Source organism: Coffea arabica, chromosome 4c, assembly GCF_036785885.1.
Source record: "Coffea arabica cultivar ET-39 chromosome 4c, Coffea Arabica ET-39 HiFi, whole genome shotgun sequence".
Lineage (NCBI taxonomy): Eukaryota > Viridiplantae > Streptophyta > Magnoliopsida > Gentianales > Rubiaceae > Coffea > Coffea arabica.
This window is the reverse complement of record NC_092316.1, coordinates 14,601,967-14,628,269: the sequence shown is the minus strand read 5'-3', so window position 1 is coordinate 14,628,269 and position 26,303 is coordinate 14,601,967. Positions and strand designations below refer to the sequence as shown.

Below are 26,303 nucleotides of genomic sequence, written 5' to 3'. Positions count from 1 at the left end.
TAAATAAAATTAAAAAGAATATCAGGTGGCCTCTCGAAAAGTTCTAAGTTTAACGTCTTCAGCCAAATAGGATCGCGTATGATTATGGTGGATGAAATGGTTTGAATGATTTCACAGTTTCCTTAGCGTGTGTCTGAAATTTTGCATAATTTTTCACATCTTTATTGTGCTTTCGAACTGTTGAAAATGAATATGCACGATAATTTGGCAAGGGGATGACCTCTACATCCTACTCTAATACATATTTTTCACCATACAAATCATTAAAAGTAGTAATATAGGAACAAGACTCCTCGTATGAAGGGTATTTTAAGGGTTTAAAAACATCAAATTCTTCTTTCTCTTTATCGACCCTTAAAGTCAATTTTCCTTCAATTAAGTCTATATTAGCCCTTCCCGTAGCTAAAAACACTCTACCAAGAATAATTGGTATAGAAATATCCTTCTCCATGTCAAGAACAAGAAAATAAAATTTACCGACTTTAACTAATAGATCTTCTATAATACCAATAGGATAACGCATTGAATGATCAGCCAGTTGTAGAATCACTTGAGTAGACCCCAAATTGGCAAACTTTAGTTTCCTGAAAAATGATAGAGGCATCAAATTAATACAAGATCCAAGATCACACAAATATTTATGAACAAGCATATATTCAAATTGACAAGGCACAGTAAAACTCTCTGGATCTTTTATCTTGATAGGAAGACGATTTTGTAGCACTACACTGCATTTCTCAGTAAGAGACACCTCTGCAAAGTTTTCTAACTTCTTTTTATTACACACTATTCCCTTCAAGAACTTTGCATAAGCAGGTGTATTAGTAAGAATTTCAGAAAAAGGCACATTCACTTGAAATTTCTTGAGCAACTCCATAAACTTTTGATATTGCTCGTTAGTTGCTTTTTTCTTAAGCCTTTGGGAAAAAGGAATGGGCGGCACATAAGCTTTCACCTCTGGCACTTTCATACGTTGATTATTTTCATCTTGAGTTTTTTTCACCTGAACCACTCTTGGAATCTCCAATTCCTTCAATTTCAATAGCAAATCCGCTTCTATCTTGTTTTTCACTTGGTTTAGTCTTGGACTTAATGAGAGAATCATCCAATACTTTGCCTAAACGAAAAGTCACTACCATAGTAGTTTCTTTTGGGTTCACCTCAATGCTATTAGGCAATTTCCCTGGTACCCTTTCAGTTACTATCTTTGCCAACTGACTAACTTGTCTTTCAAGATTTTGAATAGAGGGTTGTTAAGATTAAGCAAGTCTGTCAAATTGGTCCATCTTTTGGTTCTCCTTTTGCATGTACTGCGGCATTATTTCTTCAAAGTTAGACTTCTTCTTCTGAGCAGGTTGAGAAGGAAGTTGAGAAGGTTACTGCAAATTTTGAAACTCTGGTGGTCCCATAGGTCTAACCTTTTGATTTTTTCATGAAAAGTTACGATGGTTTTTCCATCCTTCATTATATGTGGTGGAAAAATGATCATTCCTTGACTACAACTTCTATCCACCATATGCTCCATTGAAATTAACATCTTCTACCATGGTGGGAGGATCTCTATTATAGCAACTAGTAGCAGAATACCCATACATATGACAATAAGCATATGATTCTTGAGATTGAGCTACCTGATTTAAGAGCTGTTGCATTTGATGACTCAATTCAGCTACCCGTGAACCCAAATCCCATGGCACATTCACTTCATGCACTCCTACTCTCTTACCTCGCATTACTTTTTATTGAGAATTGCTAGCTAACAATTCATAGAGACTAACTAATTCCTCCGGAGTTTTGTCACCAATATACCCTCTTGTTGTGATATCCACCATATTATGGGTTGTTAAAGTCAACCATCATAGAAAAATTGCACTTGCAATGCCAATGAATATTGGTGGTGAGGACATTGAGAAAATAGTAGCTTAAAGCATCCTCATGCTTCATGTATTGGCTCTCATTCCATCTGAGAAAATGTGCAAATCTTGTTCCTTAAATCAATGGTCTTCTGAGGTGAGTAGTTCTTGATCATAAAGATGTATAAACATCTTCCCATGTCCTCAAAGATCCTTTAGGTAGATGAAGTAACCAAGACTTTGCATGATCCTTGAGATAATAAGGGAAGCACCTCATTCGCAAGTCATCTCCTAAGACTCCACTCAAAGGGAAAGTTTGGACATTCAAATAAAATTCCCTTTTGAAGGAGAGCGGGTCTTCATTGGCTAAACCATGGAAAGCGAGCAACATGCTGAAATGTACAGTTTTGACCTCATAGTTTCTTGCTCTGTCGCTTAGCCTGATGTAGTGGGAAAAAGTTGCAATCACAGTGCTTGCACTACCTGCTGTTGATTATTACCATTATTTCTATTCTCTTCAGCCATCTCTTCGTCGTTAGAATTGCCCCACTCAGCTATCTTTAAGGTAATACGAAATCATGATGAAAATGGCTGCAAAGTTTGTTTTTTCAAGCGAGTTTGCTTCCTCAAATACTTTGCAATTTTTTCAATTTCTAGATAAAATCCAAATCATCTTTTTGAGACTGGGTAATACACCAAGCACCTAAATAGGAAAAATCAAAACTAAAAGTGAAGAATTAAAAGTAAAATAAAATAAAAATAACTAAAGTAGAAAAATTAACCGTTACTCTCGGTAAAAATTTGATCGACGAATTCCTGCAAGCGCATAGGGTCAATCATAGTAATAATTTACCTGGAATATTCTGGGGTCGAATCCACAGGGACGACTTAATTTTCTACTTTAATTATTCTAACAAATTCAAATTTAAGAAGTGTATTTTCTAACTAAACGATAAAAGAAACAATCAATTTAAATAAAGTAGTGGCGAGAAAACAATAGATGTGAGTCTAGGCTCTATTGGGCCCGAAAAATTATGTTTTCACACATTTATTTGATGAAGACCGGCCCAATGGCCGGTCCAATGGCTGGCACCAATCATTGGACTGAACACAAACTATAAAAGGATTTGGAGATGTTTGGCGCAAAGTTATTTGCGAAGTCTGGCGTCGGTCATGGATCCGCCCATGGATCGGTACGGATCCATGCATAGATCACATTTGAAGCCTCAAAACTCCATCAAATAGGCAAAATTAGTTCTTGATCAAAATGTGAAATCATATCCCTTTGAATAAGCTTTCCAATGCCACGAGTATCAAGGCATTTGCAGGTTTGGACACTAAGATATGTCTAAAATATTGAGACCTGGTTATAAGAGCATCGCAGCACAACTATATTTCAGTAATTTGGACTTTTGACTATGAAAACTTGAGAACTAGCTTTGATGTCTCAAACATGTTGTAGAGTATTCTCTTAACTTCAGATTGAATCAAGAATCATCTCAATCTAATTTGTGTAGTTCACATTATCGCCAAAATACTGAAACATGTCAATCCTGCCAAACCCTTTTTTCTTGACTTTTTATTCTTCCATTGCTTCTTCACGCCACATTGTTAATCCATTTTCCCTCTAATCAAGCTTTTCACCAATTAGAACAATATATGAGAAAAATTAAGTAGTTTCTACTCAAAATAAAGCTCAAATAACATGGTTAACTAGCAACTTATGCATATAAATGTACTACAATTTACACCCTATCAATAAGTGACTAGTTTATGCTATATTTGGATGACATTTGATGTTATTGTTAGACACTTTTTCAATATTATAAGAAGAAAATGATACATTTTGATTAGAATTGGTTCTAAATGCTACTGAATGTTTAAATGAGATTTTTGTCCCTTTTACTCGCATGTTTTTTATTGTTTTTGTCGGAGTTTGAAATGGACTTCATTTTGGACAAGAAATAAGCTTGTATTATATTGATTGAAGTCCTAAAGTTTGCAAGTATCGTAAGTTTCAAAGGTGGTTTAGTCACAAAAACAAGAAAATGATGAAACTTGTTGAAAAACGAAGTCAGTTCGAATTCCTTCGAGAATCCTTGTAGGGATTGTTAGAGGGATTCGATGCAGAAATTTTTGGTGAAACAAGGGAGAAATTCCTCCAAGAATCTGATCGAAATTCTAGAGGCATTGCCAGAGGGATTCCAGTCAAACATCGTGGTTACAACTTGTGCAGCTTGATTTCAGCTCCATTATTTTACACTTTAATTTTTAGGAGACATTTCATGGAAGATTTGTAGTTATAAAGTGGAGATTCTAGCAATAATTTTTTTACTTTATTTCTTCGATAATGATGTGCTTTAGTTTTGAAGCCACAAAAATTGACATTCGAAACCAACGTTAAACTTGAAGGAAGAGACAAAGAGGGATGAAGATTTCTCTATAAATAGAGTTTATGTCTTCTTTTTCAGGAGAGTTTGAAGAGTGTAAGAGTACACTACAAAAATATAGCTCTTATATTTTCTTAGTTTTAGGTTAGTATAGTATAGTTTAGATAGTAGAGTGTGTTATCAACTCTTGTACATTGGTAGACTAGGATGAAAATGGAGAGGATGAAGCTCATGGGACAAGAATTCGCTGTTCTCCAACTCTTTACCTTTTGAATTGGATTCTTATTTTGGTTAATAAATAAGTTTTGGATTTGTATTTTGTTATGTCTTTCTAAAGTTTATGCCTTGGACTTTGGTTGAATTTTTTATGATTATTTTGTGTTGATTTTTTGGCTATTTGATGCTATTATTTTAAGCAAGTTATTTAGCATTTTTGCTTATCTAATCATGATTAACTGACCATTAATTATAATAATTATAAGGTGTTAGATTTGCAATGAAAATTAGAAATAAACACTAATTCAAGAAAGTACTAAACCTAGGGAGTATACTCATGAGAGTAGAGGTGTACATTTGTGACTTTAGTGATTTATTTCATGTAATTTCATAGGGGTAATAAACTTGTAACTAATTTTATAACTACAAGAGTATGTATGGGTTAATTATAGAGATAATTTTAGAAACCTCTCTTGAGGTTTCCAGCAATTGCAGAAAGCTCTCCTGAAGTTTCAAAAATTACACCTATCCCTTTGCTTGTAAGGTTTATGTAACAATATAGATCCAATAGCCTATACTTTTTTCACAAATATCCTAAAATACCCTTCTTCTAGAGAACAAGATAGAATAAAACAAGCATTCAGTCTTTAACTTCTTGTAAGTGGCATACTCACTAAAGCAAACAGAGTCGAGCGATTCCAACTCATCTCAAAATTCATTACTTGCTAATTCTTGCCTATGCAACTTGCTACTACCACTATCAATACTAAACCAAGAAATGTCTCCATGCCCATAAGAACATAATTCATCATTGCTATAGCACTCTGGGAAATAGAGAAAAAATTTCACCTTCATAGTAAAACCACAATTAATAGGTGGAATAAAAGAAAGAACCAATGAATTTTTTAATGGGTAGACTTTTTGGCCTAACAAACATAATAGTCATTTCTTTATCATCCAACTCTCAATTTCATTTTTTTTCTATATGACTGCTACCTTTTTCATCTTCCCCTAATTTGATAATAAAATCCAAAGTCTACACCTTGTTAATTTCAATTGGCTAACTTTTGTAAAGAGTAAAAATATTGAAAAAAAAAGGAAAGCATCTAAAATTTTATAGTAAAAATGAGACAAGAACACAAAAAAATGTAGAAAAATTTTGGAGATGGTAAAAAATTGGTAGTGATATGGTTGGTAATAATGGAGCGCGATATTTGTTGAGAGGGAGAAGTGGTTGTAGGAGGACAAAAGAGAAGAGTATGGAAGAGAGAGGGAGGGAGAAAGAGAAGAAAATTAGAAAATGGATGGAAATTCTTCTTTGAAATTAGAAAAGAGTATTGAAGTATCTTTTGGCTTTAAATGTTCCTTTATGAATTGACTATTATTTTTTTGTCAAAATTATGAATTAACAATTAAGTGGAGGGCATTTTAGTCATTTGATTGGATCAAGGGAGGTTTATGTAATTATTGAAACCTTAGGGGAGTTGAGTGAAATTGTCAAAAATTTCAAGGGAGGTTTTTGAAATTATCTCTTAGTTATAAGTACAGTTGATTTACTATGACAATAGATTTTACATGCATAAAGAAATAATACCATAACTAACCAAGATACTAGTGATTAATGATTCAAAAATTGCACATATACGAATAGCTAGGAATACCATGACTTAAGGAACTTTCTTTTGCTATTTTCTTGCATATTTAGCTTAGTTTTATTTTTTTCAATTTATTGATAATCTAAATAATATAAAAGTTTTAGTAGTACCGGTAGTTATCCATTTTTCCCTTGGGGTTCAATCCTTAATATCTAATACTCAATCATGACCCATACACTTGTACAAAATTGCATATGGGATATTTAAGAATTTATAAATATAAAAGTTGACTGTGGATTGGATTTAATTTTGTATTCATACCCCTCACTCATCAGAGATTCATCCTAATTCTATGACGGAGACTTAATAAAACATAGTAAAAATGAAATAAAATAACATACTTTTATTACAACTAAACATTGAGTTTAAGTTACAGAAAATAAAGGGTAAAAGAAAGAAATTGTTATGCCAAAGAGAGGAAGAGGAACTTTCATTCTTCAATTTTCAACCTTTTTCCAAAGCTTAGTTGTAAAAGTACATAACCCTATACTAATCCCACTCTAAACCAGTGAGGGCTAAATTGTAATCGTATAAAAAGCAAACACACACACCGTGAACTCAAGAAAAGATGAAATAACTCGTAAGCTCCTTACATATAACAAAAATCCGCCATTTTTACCTCAATGATGATAGCAGGACTCAAAAATTGCAAGGAAAATGAGGAACTAAATCTCACGTAGAGACAAAAATAATTCCATTCACTAAGGATAGCTGTCTGCTTGCTTTATTTATTTAGTTTTCATTACCCTTCAAATTAATAACTCCGTTTTCCTTCATTTTGCTTCTCCCAAACCAAGTGTCATAATTAAATAACTTCTGCAATTTATCGTAAATTGTCGATGTATCTACGCCAAGTCTGGAAACTTTAACCTGCAAATTAAGAAACAAAAGTATGAGATGTCAGTTTAGGGTTTTTAATCTCTTCAATTTAGTAATTTTTCCTAATTCTAATCCAGAAAACATTGATCACTATATACTCCTTAAATACTTCTTTCTTTTAAAGCCAAGAAGACTGATAATCACCTGAGCGTGCAGTATGTGACAGATTTTATCGTCCATTGTAGAAATGCTAATGCTAACTACTTCTACACCTTGTTCTTCAAGAATTAGGATGACTTCATGTAAAGCAAAGTTCTTCGTTGAACCAGTTACTAAAACCACTTCCAAGTTTGAACCAATTTCTCTGATTTTCACAATTGGAATACTTGATCCCGGAATAGCTGAATTTCTGCTTTTTGTACCCTTTGTTTCGACTTTGCTCTTTACTAGCTCTTTAGACTTCTTCAGATTCTCTACTCTCTCTCTTAATTGCATGATATAAGCAGCAACTTGATCAATCTGGTCTCGTTGAGAAAGCAGTTCCTGCATTTACCAAGTAAGAAACTTTTAACTTTGTTACCAAATGCAATACAAATAAAATCTATGAATATGAGAAGCTATGTGAAATTGAAAAGAAAATTTGGCATCAAATAGATGTGGAACTGAATTCACTGTATCTTGCATTAATATATATTAGCTTTTCTGAAATTAACGCTAATGTGCATTTGAAAATAATACTCTTGACACCAGTAATGTTCAAAATTTTTCTAAGACAGAAGTAGTTCAATGGCCAAAAAGAGGCATACTATCAACAGCCTCATCTTAATCAATATTTTTTAAATAAAAGTCCACATAGTGCGCAGTACAAAAGAAAGGTAATTAAAAACCATACTTCGAGAATGAATTTGAAGCCTCACACAACAAAACAAATAAATCCAATTGTTTTTTTTTCAATCCTTTAATTTGATAAATATATAGTACAATCTGTTAGAAAGTAACGAGATCTCTAAAGGAGAACACCGATTCACTCAGCCAAATAGGACAAGACATAAAATTAAGCGATGCACTCATTCCCTGAATTGGATGCAAAAAAATGGAACTAAAAATTGATGAAGTTACTTTCTAAATAATCATTGAATTTCCTCGAGGAAATTGGAGAATGAACAATAACAAAAATTCCTTGTACTTAGTTTCCAAAACGTCCTTCAAAATCCGTTGGAAAGTGTGTCAGATGAAACAAACTTAGTTTCTCTATGTCAGGTGATGACACAAACTTAGTATATCAATGGAAATAACTATAAATTTGCGCAGAGATTACTCAAGTGAAATTTACAAACATGTTCAGATTCAATGTATTCATCAATTCGGGACACTTAACCATGAACTTCTTTTTGAGGTATCGCCTGTCTCATTCTTGTGCTATAGATGTTGCTTGTACGATTAACATTGCTTAGAAAAATACTTCAAAAAAATTCACCAAGGCATTTTCTCCATGTGAAACGTGTGTTTTTCAACAGATTTGGTTGGCGAAGCGATGTAGTGATGGTACTCAACATGAAGATGATCTTCCCTTTTGACCATTAGGTAACCAGTAAGTTGATATTTTAACTAGTGGAAGCATGAAATTCCATAAGTATAATACCTTATTCTACCGTCTCTTTGCAAATCAAGATTAGAGATGCCAAGTTTTGTTTATTTTAGGATTTCATCTTTATGTGACTAACTAATATTCAGGTTAGGCCATATGTGATATGACCTCTCCATGAATGTAATTTTCAACCTAAACCATTACAACCTGAATTCTCAAAAAACAACAAGGATTACCGTGCACGGGATTAGCCAGTTACACACATGTACCTTAACTTCTTGTTCACTACAAATGATGTTACAAACAAAATGATTTCCTAGTGATGTATTCTGGGCAAAAACGAAAACAAAAACATGGTTTTGACAAAACCCTGAACGATTCTAGTTGCAAGAATGGAATGGTGTAATTCTAAACTCCAAAGTAAACCTTTTGTAGAATAAACCTTTTCCTTACCAATTCTTCCCTAAACTTTTCTTATAAATGTGAAATTCTTTCTACAATTGATTTTTCTGTAGAAAACAAATCTACTGACTACTTGCTATGTAGCCAATGCAATACATGTTCTTACATGTCTTAAAACAATATTCTTCTCACCTAGCTAATTTCTATGCTTTAAATTTGTGCCTAACGTCAAAACCTTGTACTCCATTCATCCAAAAAGCAAACCAAAAATTTCATTATTTATCTCAAAATCAGAAATACCTAAAATCAAACCAGATCCAAGCTAACAAATAAAAAAAAAAAAGGAATTCAAGGCACCTTGGATGGAACAAAATGCTGAGGAGGAACAAGGGATGTAAGCTCATGAATGAGACCTTTCATGCGAATTCTTCTGTTCCTCTCAACAGTTTTCCTGTCAATCTTTGTTGAAGCATCATTAACATTATTAATCTCCATAACGCTACTCAAAAATCTCAGCAAATCCCTAGTCAAAAATCATATAAAAACAGTTCAAAAAGCCAAACCAATACTAAGATTAAGAGAATAGCAAACTCAACAGAGAATAATTATAATGTGTTTTGAAGGATCTTAGTTCAGAGTTTGAATGGCTAAGAAATCCCAGTGTATATATAGGCAAATAGTGTCACATGTGAAACTTATGCATGGTTATTCATCAAGACACAGAACGAACCTCCGCGAAGGAAACCAGAATTAACGTTTGTCCGTGATGCGGGTCCCACAGCCAAACAACGTACGAAGGATGTATTGAAATTGACACTTGAATAGGTAGAGCAAGACTTCCAATTTATTGATTTATTCCCTTCGGGTTCACATTTGTCGGCGGATCAGGTTTAGGGGCACCATAATTATGGATACTGTTAATTATGAATCTGTTGATGTAATAAACGGTTGGCTAAATGATGCTAATTGGTCACTCGTTAAAAGGAAATTTAAGTATAAGTTTTTTGAAACAATTAAAAAAGTTTTTTGGAAAAGTATATTTTATTTTACAGAATAAATAAATATATTGAGTGCAATAGTCGTGATTATATATATTTGAATGATAAATTACACGTAATTTTGGAAGTACTTTATACTTTTTAATAAATTCACAAATTTATTTTACATATTGCTTTAGCACATGCTATCCACTCCGTAATCATTACGTAGCTGAAGAGCCTGTCATCTGCATGCGCAGGTTGTCTCCCAATATCGATAAATTTTTCTATCTTGAAATATCAAGGCAAATTACATTTTACCCCCTATAATTTAACATATTTTACATAATTCTCTATGATTTCAAAAGGTATACATAACCCTTTCATGATTTGGATTAAAGTGTCAAAATGACGGAAATAGTCATTCGTAACGGAACTTCTAGAAATGTCGTAATTACCCTTATAAATACATGACACACTAATCCCGTATGATTTTTATATTTTACTATATAACGCCCTTATGGCTTAATACTTTACCATATAACCCCTTTAGGGTTTCAAAATATACACATAATCCCCCTTGGTTAATAAATAATTTTCAACTTTACATAAGAGTATTTTTGACATTTTAGGTGACCCCGTTATAAATGATCATTTCCGTCATTTTAACACTTTAATCCAAACCATGAATGGGTTATATATAGCTTTTGAAATCATAGGGGGTTATGTAAAAAAAATACTAAATCACAGGAGGTAAAGTGAAATTTGCCCAAATATCAATAATTGATTGATAGGTAACATTTGAATGCACTGTTGCACCGGCCACTATTTACAAGAATAATCAAATGTTGGAACCAAATATTGTGAAGCATTTCAAGTCTTAAAAAGTCATTTTTTGCTTTCCAAATTTGATATTTTCCTTGTTTCTTTGCTTCTTCATTGTTTGTCGTCAGTGCAACAGCTTTCATTCTGCAAAGGGGTTAAGAAAATCTGACCTGGTTCACACTTAAAACTATTGTATGCAGAAAAAGCACATCTTCATGGTCAATTATTTGTTGTATCTCTTTTCTTCTCTTTTTCCTCCTGTGTCGTCATACACGATCAATTATTTGAAATTGCGTTATCCGTGACGTTCTTATTTGACACCAAGTATACAGACTATCATTTCCTGGAAGATGGTATTTTCACTGTTCCTACTCCTTTTTAATAAATTGAAACAACAGCCTTGCAACCTTTAATTTTTTTTTTTTTTTTATTGGAACGACAGCCTTGTAACCCTTTTCTAGACATTCAATAAAAATGGTTAATATGGACTAGAGGATAAGTTTATTACGCAGATGAATGCCAGTCAATTATCACTCAAAATAATTCCTTAGGTTGTGGACTATGATTACATCATATATCATATTAAAACCTTCCATGTATTAATTGGACTTAATTATGAACATATGTCGAGTGTACATTTTTTGAATAAAATTGAGATTGATGCAATGAATGTGTGCACTGTTTTTACTTTTTTACAAACACAAAAGTATAAATCACCTAACTTGGATTCAACCGATGACCGTTTATCAGTCTGCCTTTTCTGGTATGTTCCACACAGCCAGACCAACACGGGAGAGGGGAAGCAACAATCCTCACTCAAACTGTTCCTAAACGGTATAAAAGCGCTTCAGTAGATTGTAACTCACTATTAACTGCTGCTTGTAAAAATCTGAGAACATGTATGTTTTATTTAGCTACTATTCATACGGGTCCATACAAGTTGATTGAGTCAGAATTAGGTACCTTAATCTGTCCTTACAATTTGGATTTTTGCTTAGTTAGCACGAAAAAAAAAAAAGGGACCATGAGACCTTCTGGAATGATTATTCCTGACAATTGTTCAGGGTGATTTTTATTTTATCTTTTCCTTATAATTTGTTAGTAAAATTTAGGTCATATGCCTTTCAAGACTACTATTTTGACAACTGTTCATGACCTTTGTTGGACGAACACCGTCTAGGTTTTATGTACCAAATGGGTTACTAATCCTTTATTTCAAATTTAATAAATAAGCTCGCCTACTCTCTTTTACTCTCTCTCTCTCTCTCTCCCGAGTTTACAAAGTTAAGCATCCCTTATTCTTGCAGAATTAAGCGATGTAATCATCTTCTGTATTGTTGACCCCCGACAAATTCTGGTGCTAAATCTGAAGATATTTTCACCCTACAATCAGGCCATATATTGCCCTAGTTGAGCTTCGTCTACCTTGAAAATTTTGTTCAACTAATGATGCAAGAGATGGGAAGACTCAACACGCAAATAAAGTGTTTATTACTCGTTATGATGCTAATGACCCTAAAAGGTTCGATGCAATTGGTGACAGGTCAACCATGAACAAGTACACTTGCACATTTGGTAATGTTCCTTATAGAATTCATGAATTATGTACATTTGCACTCCATAATTAGCTAGCCACGTTTCCATAAACTAGCCTTTCTATTTTTATTCAAAATTCTTTCCAATATATTATATGGCTTTCCATCGTGATTTTCTTTATTAATTTTTTTTCTTGGAATCTCAATGAGCTACAAAATAAATTTGAGCATGAAAATTAATATGAACTAGAGTTAAGAGAAAAAGAAGCCTTTACTTCATTCAAAAACACTTATAGTTAATAATGTTTTAGTTCCCGTTTGGTTTGAATTATCTTTTGTTCATTCCTCAAGAAGACTTGCTTAAATACGGTGATCAAGTTATAGCATTTTATTTTTAAGCAAAAAGCAAAAATGCACTATGCCATTGAGTTGGTCTACTGCATAAACACAAAAACAAAATTAGCACTAAAACAGAATGAAAGTAAAATCATCCTACACACAGAAAATCATCTTTGCCTTCAGGTAAAACACTAACAAAAAACACAAGGTGGAACCTGTAATTTCAAGCACACCTCCATAGTACCAACTTGAAATATATCATTGTAAAAAAAAGAAAAAGAAAAATTTCTTGCTTCAAACTTAAGAACTAGTTATGATCATATACATTTTTGATGAAATTTTAAGAACTTTTAAGAGCTAATTATGATCATACATAAGATTACTAACATTCTATGATTATATGTATAAATAATTAAGACCCGAATCTGGCACACACTAAAAAGACCCAAAAAATCTTAAAAATAAAAAAGAATATCTGATTTGATTATTGTACATTCTGACAATACCCGCAATGAAAGTTAATTTACTTCCTTCTGTATGTAGTATTTGTCTAAGGACCGGTGGACTATCTTCTTCATTTTTTTTTTCCTTTCTGAAAAGTAAAATTTGTAAATCCATATTTAAGGGGATTTTCTTTCCTCTAGACTGTAACATTTTCTCCCCAAAGTCAATAATGGACAAATTAATGCCGTGTTATATATTTCCAGCAATTTTGTTCCATGTAATAGTAAACTCGCAACTTATTTACAATTGGGACTATAAAATTTTTTCTCTAGCTGTTCCCTATCTGTGACAAAATAATAACCAACAAATGGGTATCTAATTTAATACCAATTTCAATTCAATTAAACCGCTTAAGTAAATACTTCATACTTTTTTTCCTTGTAGTTTGTATGCACGATTTCATTTGTATCCTCTTTCTTTTCTCTGGTCAAATCACCTTTGGCTAAAACCTAGGGACTAAATGACAATAAATACTTTTTCAGAAGAAGACAAACAGAGACAGATAAACTAGCATGAGCTAAAACGTGGAAGCAGAAGACCCTCCAAGTTAAAGTTCGACTCCTGTCACAAAAATGGGGAAAAACTCAACAATCCAAATAAGGGTTGGGGCGTGAAGTAAGTCCAGGTTCTTTTTTTGACAAAAAATAAATAAATAAAACGTTGAAGCAGAAAATTTTCTACTATTGGTCAATGTACTCGACACGTGGTTTCGCTATCTTTGCTTTGAATAACTGTTTGGATTGCATTTTTCATCATTTTTTATGAAAAAATTACTGTAGCGATTTGATATATGTGAGGAAAAAATGTGATAGGAAAATGTGACCACGGAAAACGATAATATTTTTCAACAGAAACAAGCAATCCAAACACACACATTCTAAATTTGTCTGTTGGGACTTTTCTGTATGGGAAAAGTGTGGTTCCAGCCGCAAACAATTACAAAAGGCTCGCAGATTTGGAAAGAATAGAATATTTTCTATCCCAAAAAAATAATAATAATAAAAAAAAAAGAATTGGCATAGCTGAGACAAGAGTTTTTAGGGATCAGAAAACTTTAAAAAAAAATTACACCATAGTAAAGGAGCCTTGCTATTATCTATATTAATAAAAAAGGAAGGAGCCTTGCTTAATTAAAAAATTTATTCAGTGCCTATTACTTCAAAAATAAAATATTATAGACAGACATGTCCTTGATTGTCTTTAGCGTACTCTATATGTTCTCAATATAGTTCATCATGGAAAAAAGGACTGATGTTGACAAAATAGAAGACAAATACTGAATGAATAGAAGAAAAGCTAGCTTTTTTTTTCTACTTTGGGTACTTTAAGTTCTGCCAAAAAATTTGACTAAAAATTTTAAAACCGTGTGAATTGTAAAGCAACAGATGATTCAGTCGCGATATTAAATGTGTTAATCACGCACGATGAAATTTCATTCTTGACAAAAAGAGTAGAAACATTTCTACTCAAAAGAATGCACAAATATCTCATTAAAATAAAGAGTATGCAAAAATTAGAACTTAACTTTCTTTTATTAGACCTGAATTTTTTCAAATTTTAATTGTCAAATATGAAATTAGTTGGGTTTATTTGTTAGATTTCACCGTAATGTTTGGACTAAAAGTAGCAATCAACAGATTTGGTGACTGAAAGGATGAACAAATTTTTTTGGGGCTACAATTGTTTTATTTTTATTTTTTTAAAAAAACTTTACAATATAATTTTTGTCTGTTCTTCAAATCTGTTCTTATCCATATATAGTTGATGACGTAACTTCTATCATTAGTGCATATTTTAATAATATTAAGATATTTTATTCAAAAAGAAAAAAAAAATTCTTGTGGTAATTATGTTTAGATTTGATTAAAAATATGAGAACTACCAAATTACTGGAGTTGATCCATTGATCAGAGGAGTGTTCTTAAAATTCTCCCTACTATCAAAATTAATGTTTGAATCTTAAAAGTGGAAAACGTGTGGAGAGGGGAGGGAGGGTATTGAGAATTACTTAATGTTCAAAATTTCGGATTGAATTGTCTATTGCTCGTCAATTTCCTTTCATTCCATATATAATGTTGATATTGACCTTTGCACTTGCGAACTACAATTCAACATCCCAAACAAGAAAAGAGAAGCTGGAACCCAAGTGTCCGTCCATTTTTTTACCAAATGCACTCTTGTCATCTTCGTCATTGATGATCAGCAACGCCCAAGTCGATCCCGGAATTACGCGTGGACTTGGTATCCAGACCGGACCGCTTGCGAACACGTGAGACATCAAAGTTCACATCTCTGAAGAGCAAGCAGTGCCGCCACATGTCCTGGTTTCCTTTCCTTTTGGTTGCAGAAGGTAGGCCCTTCTTTCCTACGAAGAAAATGGCTAGAGAGTTGAAGTAACGACGACGGTTACTTGGCTACCGACCATAATTATTGAAAAGAGGGATAAAAATGGTTCGAGGTGCAACAATATGTTGTATAATACGGTTTGCAGCAAGAAATTGTTTATGCTGTATAATAAGGGTTTGTGATAATAAATTATATGTGCTTGGCCGAGGAGGCTTTTGTCTAGTGAGGATAATTTTAGAATTTTCTGACCATTTCACTAGTCTCTTCCTGAAATTTGCAAAATTATACAAACCTCTCTTGAAATTAAGGTTTTGATAACAAATTAATTCAATTAGAAAAAAAATAACATTAAAAAAGTATTTTAAGGAGAGATGAAACTTTTAATTCATAAATACCCCTTATACATGTATATAAATTGTATTAATAAAAGAATAAAAGTAATTAAAACATAGAAACAATTAATACACACATTTCATCATTCAAAAAGTTCGCTTTTAATAAATTAGATAAATAAATAAGCAATGCAATTACACTAATAATCACAAGATTCAACAAAATAGATTAGTCATCTCCTTTAACATGATATTTGCTATGATTTTGAATAGAAATTTTTTTTTTGAATTTTGCCTTTCTTTTCCTTCCATTCTCCTTTACTAATAAGATTTAAGAGATCTAGTGGTTGAAATTGAGATATTAGAAATTAGAGTTCTTGGATTCAAATCTCCATCCCTCCCTTTCATTTTTTAAGTTCAACCTCTTAAATTTTTTAAAAATGACGACTTTTACCTTTGGAACTTAAAAATTAGTAAATCGACCCAACTCCGGTGTTAATAATTAGTACATCGACCCAACTCCTGCAAAAAGAGAAAAAGAAAAAGAAAATTTATTGTTAATAATTAGTGCATCGACCCAACTCCAGTCTATTAGCCATTCGGCCCAAGGAGACCCAGCGGATTGAGCAAACGTCACCGCCCAACAACGTTTTCAATACAAAACACCGATGCAATGTGCCCATCTTTCTAGAACTTTGTACGGAAAGACCATCACCAAATGGAAAACGCAGTCGGCTATTGACTGCTTTGGCCGGCCCAATTTTCAATTTTTAGTCATTCCTTGAACGTTCAAACTTCAAATATCGTATTCCGAATTTTATGCGCGCATGAACTGGCTTGTAATTTTGCTAAATCTAATCAAACCATCAACTATAGGTGGCAAATAAATTCATTTAATTAAATTTATCCATACTCATTCATGAATAAATGGGTATAACTATCTAAAGTTTTTGCATATGAGTATAAATGGATTACTCAATAATATCCATTTAATAAATGGATATTATTGGGTAGCTCATCAAACCTAATTAATCCATTTAGAATTGTTTTCCCCCAAACCTCCTCTCTTCCCCTATCATTTTTTTTCCAAATTTTTCATTTTGTCATGATGTTAACTACTTTTGTTTTATTATTATTATTATTATTATTATTATTAATTTTTGATTTTATCTTATCATTTTATTTTCTCTTAGTTTGTTAACTTGCTTATTTTTCAGCATTACCAATTTATGACAAGTTTTAACCTCTTTTCCCACCTTTCCAAAAGGAAATTTTAAATTTACACACGAAAAATACTAGAGATTCAAAATTTTTGGATTAAGTTTTTATGCTAACTTTTATAATACTTATTTCAAATTTTATATTCTTATTATTTAATTATTAAATAGTATGTAATTTTGTGATATAAAGTACGGATGGAAAAAAATTGGTAATTAGACTTATTGAGCATTATAAGTAAATATTTAAAACTAATGATGGGTGCAAATAGTGGTATAAATTGATATTTTAGTTTGCAAAAATGAATTTAAATGAGTTTATAAAAAGTTAAAGTAAATGAGTTATAAATAGGTAGTTGGATTACCCAATTCATTTTTTGACTTACCCATTTATACCAATCTAATTAAATGAGTATAAATGGATTGACTCACTTGTACCCATTACCCATTTTAACCTACCCAAACTTGCCCAAGTCACTCATTTTGACACTTCTACCCTCAACGTTCAATGAGTTAATCACTTCAATAGAGTAGGCTATACAGAATAATTCTATTATCATTGTGAATCCCACAAAATTAAGACCAAAAGATGAATCAATTTACTCAATATTCAAATTGAACTAGGCTCTATGAGAATTCATTTGAACTTGGTTCGCTAACTAATTAAATCAAATAATATTTTGAATTTGGTATTTTTTAGAGCTCAGTTCAGCTTGATTTGATTAGTATAAAACTTGAAATATGCACATGAAAATTCAGATTTCTTGAACTCGACTCAATAAAAGCTCATGAACAAATTAAATTTGCACACAATTTTAAACTTATTAAAATAATCGATTAAGATTAAACACTAGAATACTTGGCTTGATTAGACTCATTTAAATCCCCACTTATAATTAGATCTTTTTATATAAGCCCCTATATAAATTTATACCATATAACACCTCACCAAATTAGAGAAGAAATTGTATCAAAAGGATCAATATTGTCAAAATAAATATCATAGAAGGCCCTAATCAAAGTACATTATCACAATATTGAACATCCTACATCATTGTTATGAACATTCTAACCAATCCCATGTTTTTTACTCGTTTCCAACTTCTCATTTCTTGGAAACCATAAAAAAAAATTTTTTTAGTGAAAATCATAATTTTGTTGCAATTTTTGCACTACTAGCCAAAAATACATCAAACATAACATAGATACATATAGATCTGAAAATCAATCTATACAATCAATATCAAAAATTGATAAAAACATGAAGATAAAATTGAAACTTCAAAAAGAATATTTCATTCAAATGGAACACTGCATCAAAATAGATCTATACATGTCTAACAGCCAGATGTGATAGAAAACGTTTTAAACACAAAGATAGTATTAAATCTGATAGTTTAAAAAAAGATTTAGGTATGGTATTAAGATACTTCAGATCTAGAAAACTAAATCTAAGAATCTCTCAAATCTCATTAAAAAATGAGAAAGAATAAAAATAAAAAACTCTTAGGTGCTAATGAAACTCTTGAAAAAATTTAGGAGAGAAGAAACTCTCACTAGGTTTGAGAAAATTTATTCAAACAGACAAAATGGTTGAAGAGAGGACTCCTTTCTATAAAGAAAAAGACTAGATTTGTTTGGTCTTTCTCTCATGGGAGAGTTGGAGAAGGCTTTGATTAAAAGACATTGAGAGAGAAGGGGGAGAAAATGAGTTTAAAAGAGAAAAGGAGAGTGAGAAGATGATAAGATGCTATTCAATTAAACATTAATGTTTGATAGAATGGAAAATGACTTAATTCTACAAATATCAATCAAAAAAGCAAACATGAAAAAGGAAAATTTAAAATCAGTTAAAAAAGTTGCCAGATCTTCATTTGTGAAGACTATACATATCATGCTGTTCGATTCAGGTAAAAGCAGTTTTTGAGAATTTAAAAGCCATGAAATTGATGTGAAGTGTGAAGAAAAATTAGAAACACAAACTTGGTTGATGGAAACAAGAACCATGCCTTATGGATCTTGTTCAAAATTTTAGTTTCAATCCTTAGAAAGAAGATACACGAGCCTACCTCGCGTATCCCTAAGCTCAAGTTTTCACTTCAGAGAGGCAAGGGATAGATATGTGACATGCCTCGTGGTTTTGGGTGCAGATCCCTTGTACATTTCTATAACTTGTTTTGGAACTTGTAGACTTTTCAGACAACTTTACAGGTCAATTTTTTCAAAGAAATTTTGGCTAAATTCTAAAAAAGCCACATTGGAGACTTGTAGAAGCATCGTTTTGGAATCTCAAGGAGCATCTTCTATTAAATTTTTCTTCTATATAAATCCTTGTATTATAAAATTAAAGGAGACTTTAGATAGAGCTTTTCTTAGGCAGAGGAAGTAGTAGAGGGCAAAAAGTGAGGTATCTTTAGTAGAAGAAACTACTCTTGTGCTAGAACTTGAAGAACAAAAGTTGTAAAATGGAGCTTGAGGAGCTTGTTTGATCTAATTAAATAGGATTTCTTCAACTTTTACTCTTAATTTCTTATGTTTACTTATACTTTGCTATACGAGTATTATGTGCTTAAACATGCTAAACTTCATGTCTAGCTAATCCATTTCCTCATAAGGATAGAGATGAACTTGCTAGTTTCTTGATATGTGTTAACTCGTGTTGATTTTGGCTACTTTGTGAATTTGTTAGTTCATGTATCTATACTTTATATTTGTAGTTGCTTGATCACCAACTATGAATCATCCAAACGTGTGTTTGTGCATTGAAACTTTTTCTTGCATATTTAGGTCGAGATACATGAATCCTAAATCATATGTTCACATTAGTAGGAGATGGATTTAGGTAGACTTAAGTTAATAACTTCATTAAACATCACAAATTTTTACTAAGTTAACTTTTCATGCAAACAGGTGAAGGCTTAGTATAAGTATGTTTGTTTTATTTGTGAAAGCAATATACAAATTATTTTGAAAGTTATCTCCTTAATAAGTCAACCAAATTAAGTACTTATCTTGAGTTACAAGGGATTCATGAACCCTAGGAAATTTGTTCTACTAAGTCACCCCTTGCTATTTTGCTATTTTAAGTAGTTTAATTTGTTGTATCACTTTTACTTGAATTCTTGGTTGTTTAGATAATAGAATAAGTTCAAAAGCTGTAGTAGTTACTTGATTCCTTGTGTGATTGACCCTAATTATCACTATACTTGTCGGACCTCTATACGTGAAATAAAGCAGGGTATTTGGGATCAAATAATTAGATTATTAGGATTTATTATTTAAAATCCTTGATTACATCAAGTTTTTGGTGCTGTTACTGGGGATCAGCTAATATTAGGGCAAAAATTAGGTTTTATTAATCTAAACTTGTTTTAGTTTTAAATTTGCAATTTTATTTGTAAATTAGGTGCCAACTCTCACTCTTCCTCTCACTCTCTATTATATATATATGTTGTATTTTTTACTAATTTTCTTGTTTTACTGTTGTGCAACATATACACCAATCGCTCTGTGTTGTAGTTCCATTAGATTCTAAGTCGAGAGAATGGCAGGGAAAGTGAGACATCTTGCACAACAACAAGCTACTGAAGTAGAGAAAAGTGTAGGTGTGATTTCAGTTGAGCTACCTTTATTAGAATCAATAGTGAAAGAAAGAGTAAATTGGAATCAGCAAGCATTAAGAGACTTTACATTTCCAAATGCATCAGAAGCACAAACAAGTATCACAAATGCTAATAATTTTTAGATTAAACCTACCTTAATTTAAATAATCCAACAAAATCAATTTGGGATAACTCAACTAAGGATCCTAATTCTCATTTGGTCAATTTTTAGAAATTTGTGATACAATCAAGTCAAATAAAGTAAGTGATGATGCTATTAAACTTAGATTGTATCCATTTCCTTTGTGTTATAGAGTTAAGTTGTGGCTAAACTCTCATGCACCTAATACTTTCACTATATTAGTGAATTTTTCAAGAGCTTTCTTAAATAAATATTTTTCACTGGAAAAAATGGCTAAATTAATAATGGATATAACCAGTTTTTCTCAGTTGGAAGGCGAATCATTATGTGAGACATGGGAGAGGCATTAGAAGTTTCAACAGAATTGACCACATCATGGACTTTTAAATTGGCTAATAGTCTAAACCTTCTATAATGGTTTAACAAATCCTACTAAGATTAACTTTGATGTAGCTGCAAGTAGAGCATTAATGGGCAACTCAGTTGAGGAAGCTTAGCAACTGATTGAGAAAATGGTTACCAATAACTACTAATGGGCAAATGAAAAAGGAAATCATAGAAAGCTGGCTGGCATATATGAAGTAGAAATTCTTAATATGTTAAATGCTCAATTGAATAAAGTGATTAATTTACTTAGTAGATAAGATGGAATTGGTACAAGTTGCAATGTAAATGTTACATTTTGTTTTATTTGTGGTGGAAATCATAATAATTCTAGTTGTTTCAATGTTGAGCAGGTTCAATATGTTAACGACTATAATTGTTCACCTCAAAACAGCCCTTATTCTAACACTTACAACCTTGGGTAGAAAAACCATCCCAGCTTAGGATGGAGTGATCAACCTAATCAAACCCGTCCAACAACTCCATCTAACTTTCTACCAAGACAAGCACCAATTGAGTCATGACCAATTGGGAGATTGCCCTTGAGAAACATGCTGAAAGCACAAATGAGAGGTTTGAGAAAGTTGAGAGAAGGATGGACCAAATGACTTGCATGATCAGGAATACAGAGGTTCAAATGGGTCAAATTACCAATGCCATTAACCCTAGACATCCACGAGAGTTAACTAGTAAGATCGAGATTAATCTGAGAGAACATATCAATGATATCAATCTTAGAAGTAATTAAATATTAGAGGGACCTAGTTTTGATGAACCTAGTGGGAAAAAATGAGGAAATAACTAATGAAGGGATAAAGGATAACCAAAAAGATCATGTTATTAATGTTGATTTTCTTCCTTCTAACATGACTTCTGATGCTATTCCTTTTTTAGAGAGGCTAAAGAAGAATAACAAGGATCGAAAGTTTGAAAAATTCCTCAAAATTTTTGAGAAATTGCACACTAACATCTCTTGCATTGATGCTATTACATAGATTCATTTCTATGCATAGTTTTGAAAGATATTATGTTAAAAAAGAGGAAGATTATGGATAATGAGATGCTAGTATTAATGAGAAATGTAGTGTATTGATTAAAAACAAACTCCCACCCAAATTGAAAGATCCAGAAAGTTTTTCAATATCTTGTACTATTGGTCATTTGCATTTCTTTAACACTCTATGTGATCTAAGTGTAAGTGTATTTCTTATTCCCCTATTGGTTACCCAAAAATTGAGACTCAAAGAACTCAAAGCTACCAATATTAATTTGCAATTGGCAAATCGATCAATCATATATCTAATAGGTGTCTTAGAAAATGTGCTAATAAGGGTAAGACAATTTATCATACTTGTAAATTTTATTATTTTAGATATAGAGAAAGCTATATAAATGCCTATTAGCCATGGTACGGATGTTAATTGATGTGGAAAATTGTAAGCTAATATTTAGGGTTAGGGTTAATAATGAGGCAGTAAAGTACAATTGTTCAATAAATAGAGATAGACAACCAATTAACCTTATTTCGAAATTGCCATGTAAAAAGAATGTCATACGAGAGGTGCTTGAAGAGGTTAAATCAATGAATTTCCTTGAAACTAACTTTCATGGCTTAGGAGCAAAGGAAACAAAGGAAAGAAAGAAAAACAAGCCTATGCCTTTGCAAGACCAAGAGAAAATAGGTCAAAAGTTGAGTCGACTTGAGGAAGGTAAGTATTTTCCACTGAAAAGTGAATTTGAGTCTACTTATGTTATGTCTAATGTTCCTCCTGGGCCTTTGAGGGTGTTATATTATGGAGGCCAATGCAAAACTCATCACAAGATGGATGGTTTCGAAGCTTCAATCCTTGGGGAGAAAATTGCTCCCGAACCTTCTTTTAAAGAGACGTATTTTGAGTCGAGACAAGGACTTTAAACAAAAGCACTTGTTATGAGGAAATCTAATTTATTGAAAATTTTACCTTGCTTTAGTGTGTTTTTTATATTTTTTTATATGTTTTGAAGTGTGTTTGTTATTTTGTTTTGTAGGGTTGAAAAGTTAAGGCAAAAGTCTATTTTTGAAACTTGGTGAGGAACAAGAAAAATGAAGAAGTCATCCACTCAATTTGCATTTTAATTTTTTATGATTCATAAAATAGGGTTAGAAGTTATGCTTGTGATGATTTTAATCTGTTTGAAGTGTTAAACTTTGTTAAAAAGTGATCTGAATCATATTTAGAAAAATGAGGAAGTCATGTGAAAAATAGGAAAAGTGGAGAACTCTATACTTTAATGTAGAAAAAGTAGATTTGTGAGGAATGCCTCGCGTATCATGCTTGGATAAAAATTGCCTCACATTTCCATATTTGAGAATTTGGAGTAGAAACGCGACCCTAATCTGCTTGGTGTATCTCGCAGATCTGCTCGAGGTTTTCTTAAGAAGAAAAATGCGAGGCAATCTTCTTATTTCTCTTCTTTTTCTTCTTCAGCCAAATATGCATACTCTCACATCACACTTCACCAATCTTCATTTTCTTCCATTTTTCTTGTAAAATTCACCGCAGAAAGCTCTTAACCAACCAAAAACACCTGAAAATTTGATTTGAGCTTCATAGAGTTAGGGTTTTCAAATCTAAATTTGCTCAAGTGAGGGCCTATTTGGACAAAATTTTTGGGACTTTTGATATCATTTGCATCATCAAATATCACTCTGCATATTGGAGATAAGTTTTTCACCAAAGTTTGGTAGATTAAAAGTTGCCATGTATGAATTTTTTGAGCTTTTTGACAAGTTTTGCATGGTGAACTTTTAATGTTGTTTGTTGTTGTTTATGAGTTCCATTATGCTTATTTAGCATCTCTAAACATGTTTATATGATTAAATGTGAGAATATGATGTATGTTTTATTTTAATTTTTGGCATATTCCTATATTGTGATAATTGTGGAAATTGGTCTTGGGAAGTTTTTGAGCATTATTGGATGAATTAGTTAGCCAAAATATGACATATTGATACTAGATAAATAGCTACATTTGTTTTAAATTGGTATTTTGAAAAAAATTTGATAGCAAATGGCCAATTTGGTTCAAATTTGATAAATGAAGAATTTGACATTCTTAGGACTTGTAGTGAGTTTATTAATGTTAATTTTTCATCTTGAGATTAATCGATGGATAAAATGTTGATAGTTCAAGAATTTGACAAATTATAGTGATTTTTAGAATTAATTTTGCACATATGAATTAAGGTTATTTATTGGCGCAATTTTACATTTTAAATGGTAGTTTATTGCTATAGTGATGTGGTACAAGTGGTCATGTCAAGAATTGATACTTTATTCATTTAAATGATAATTTGATCAATTTATAGTGGATGTTATATGCTTTATTGTAAATATTTTAGTTATTTATGGGATGAATGATTATTTGAAAATTTGGGAAGTAGAGTGGTTATTCTAGGATGTTATAGGTACAATGGAAAGGCAAAGACAAGCTATTATTCATGAGGAGTCATCTACTAACAGTCCTTTTCCCTTTTCACTGTCTAGGAGGGGACAAAAAAGAGTTTCAACTAGTCGTTAAGCTCCTTCGAAGTATGATGTAAATAGGTTCACCTCTAACGAGAACCAAGAGTGGTGTGAAGTACATGAAGGCAAGGACTTTATTTATGAAATGCATGTAGTCCTGCAGGCCAATGCAGAATTTAAGATCACAGAAGCTTTTAACATTCTTGGGTGGGCACCAATCTTGTTTTTACCATATCACATCTATCCTATACAAGTCAAAGAATTTTATGCGAATATAGTAAATAAAGGCCGGTATAGCAGAGAGGTTATCCAGTCCTTTGTTTGTGGCAAACAGTTGAGCATCTAGCATCACCAGAGATATATTGACAAGACATCTTGGATGTTGAGATGATGGTCTAGCTATTGATTTGAAGAAAGAGTAACATTGGGATCCTTTTCTTGCTATTGAGTGTTTTCAACAGACTTCTCAATACACCAAAACTTCTAACAAGATAACAATCATAGCAAGTGACTTTGAGCCACCCCATCGTCTCACTTTATACATGTTCACTCGTAATGTGGCCTGAAAGAAGAGTAGCATGAATGAAGTCCGAAAGAATGACTTGTACTTTTTGGATCTGATGTTCCATACCACAATTATCTATTTGCTCACATTTCACTCCCAAACATCATTATCGATTATATGAGGGTGGTTGTGATACATACTACCACGAATTATCGCTTAGGTTTCTATGCCTCCTGTCATTTCTTTTTGAACGAGAGGGAGTCAATTTTGAAGGAATGGATCAAGTGCCCGTAAAATCAATTTATGAGATGAAAGCATATACTCTCAATGAGTTAAGTATCCGAATTGATAATATTTCTCACCCAAGGTGTCAACAAGCTAGAAACACCACTTGGGCCAAATAAGAAGGACCTTCTACTTCGACGCCTAGAGATAAGGGCAAGGCTGGCCCCTTGACATCCACACTACCACCTCCACCTCATGATATGCATTCTCAGTGAAAAAGGCTCATGAAAGATATTTGTTTCATGGAGGCATACGTAGTGGAGTGTTTCGATCCATGAAAGATATTCGTCGAACAGAGGATCATTTTGGCATCTAACATTTGCCATCACCTATTTTCGAGGATAGTGCGAGCGGAGCCACTAATGAGAAGGCCACTAGAGATGTGAAAGGAGCTATTGAGGGAGCTCATGGAAAGGATGGAACAATGGCTTCAAGATGACCCCATTTCAATGTTTCAAGCTTTTTCCATCTTTCATCTGATTTGATATTACTTTTGCTTTCATGCACCCTTTGTTTACTTTTAGTCCTTGTTTTTGTTGTTTTTAGGTACTAATGGTATTGAGAGGAACTTATGAAGTTTGTTATTTATTATGTCTGTAGTATTTGTAGATTTGTGGATTATAGTACATAAACTTCATGGTTGACAATAGATTTCAATCACTACACTTCGGGAGTAGTTTTTTCTTTCTTTGATTTTTTTTTCTTCTTACACATTGAGGACAATGTGTATTTTAAAAATGAAGGGGAAAATTTTTGATTCTATGTGTTATGTGCAATTGAATTGTGGTTGAATATATTGGATTCGAAGATGAAAATCTTATTGTGTTTTGAATTGTTTGAAAAGTGGGTTTGCTGATAGGGATTTTCGTCCATTTACAAGT

At 32.3% G+C, this 26,303-nt stretch overlaps 1 protein-coding gene and 1 non-coding gene across 3 annotated transcripts; both read right to left on the bottom strand.

Annotated features, from left to right (window-relative positions):
* Window positions 1–6,514: 6,514 nt before the first annotated feature.
* LOC113739538 (transcription factor bHLH162-like) lies at window positions 6,515–9,547 on the bottom strand. Of its 2 annotated transcripts, none has more exons than XR_011813094.1 (3): window positions 8,053–8,465; window positions 7,138–7,476; window positions 6,515–6,984 (listed from the first exon to the last, which is right to left on the bottom strand). XR_011813094.1 is itself a non-coding variant. In XM_072046119.1 (3 exons), exons 1-3 carry the CDS (start codon window positions 9,416–9,418, stop codon window positions 6,847–6,849), a joined length of 615 nt encoding a protein of 204 aa, XP_071902220.1. In that variant the 5' UTR covers window positions 9,419–9,547; the 3' UTR covers window positions 6,515–6,846. The 2 variants fall into 2 exon arrangements, 1 of the variants encoding a protein (XP_071902220.1); XM_072046119.1 differs by lacking the exon at window positions 8,053–8,465 and adding an exon at window positions 9,281–9,547.
* Window positions 9,548–21,017: 11,470 nt separating this feature from the next.
* Window positions 21,018–21,125, bottom strand: LOC113740513 (small nucleolar RNA R71). The gene has a single exon (XR_003460508.1). It is a non-coding gene; the product is annotated as a small nucleolar RNA R71 (small nucleolar RNA).
* Between the last annotated feature and the right edge of the window lie 5,178 nt (window positions 21,126–26,303).

Bases quoted from the DNA above. Each gene is read 5' to 3' on its own strand.
- LOC113739538 (XM_072046119.1), bottom strand. From the start codon at position 9,418: ATGGAGATTAATAATGTTAATGATGCTTCAACAAAGATTGACAGGAAA. The intron at 7,477-9,280 runs GTGCCTTGAATT...TGGTAAATGCAG, and splicing joins AGCATTTTGTTCCATCCAAG to GAACTGCTTTCTCAACGAGA. The intron at 6,985-7,137 runs GTGATTATCAGT...CTTAATTTGCAG, and splicing joins GTCACATACTGCACGCTCAG to GTTAAAGTTTCCAGACTTGG.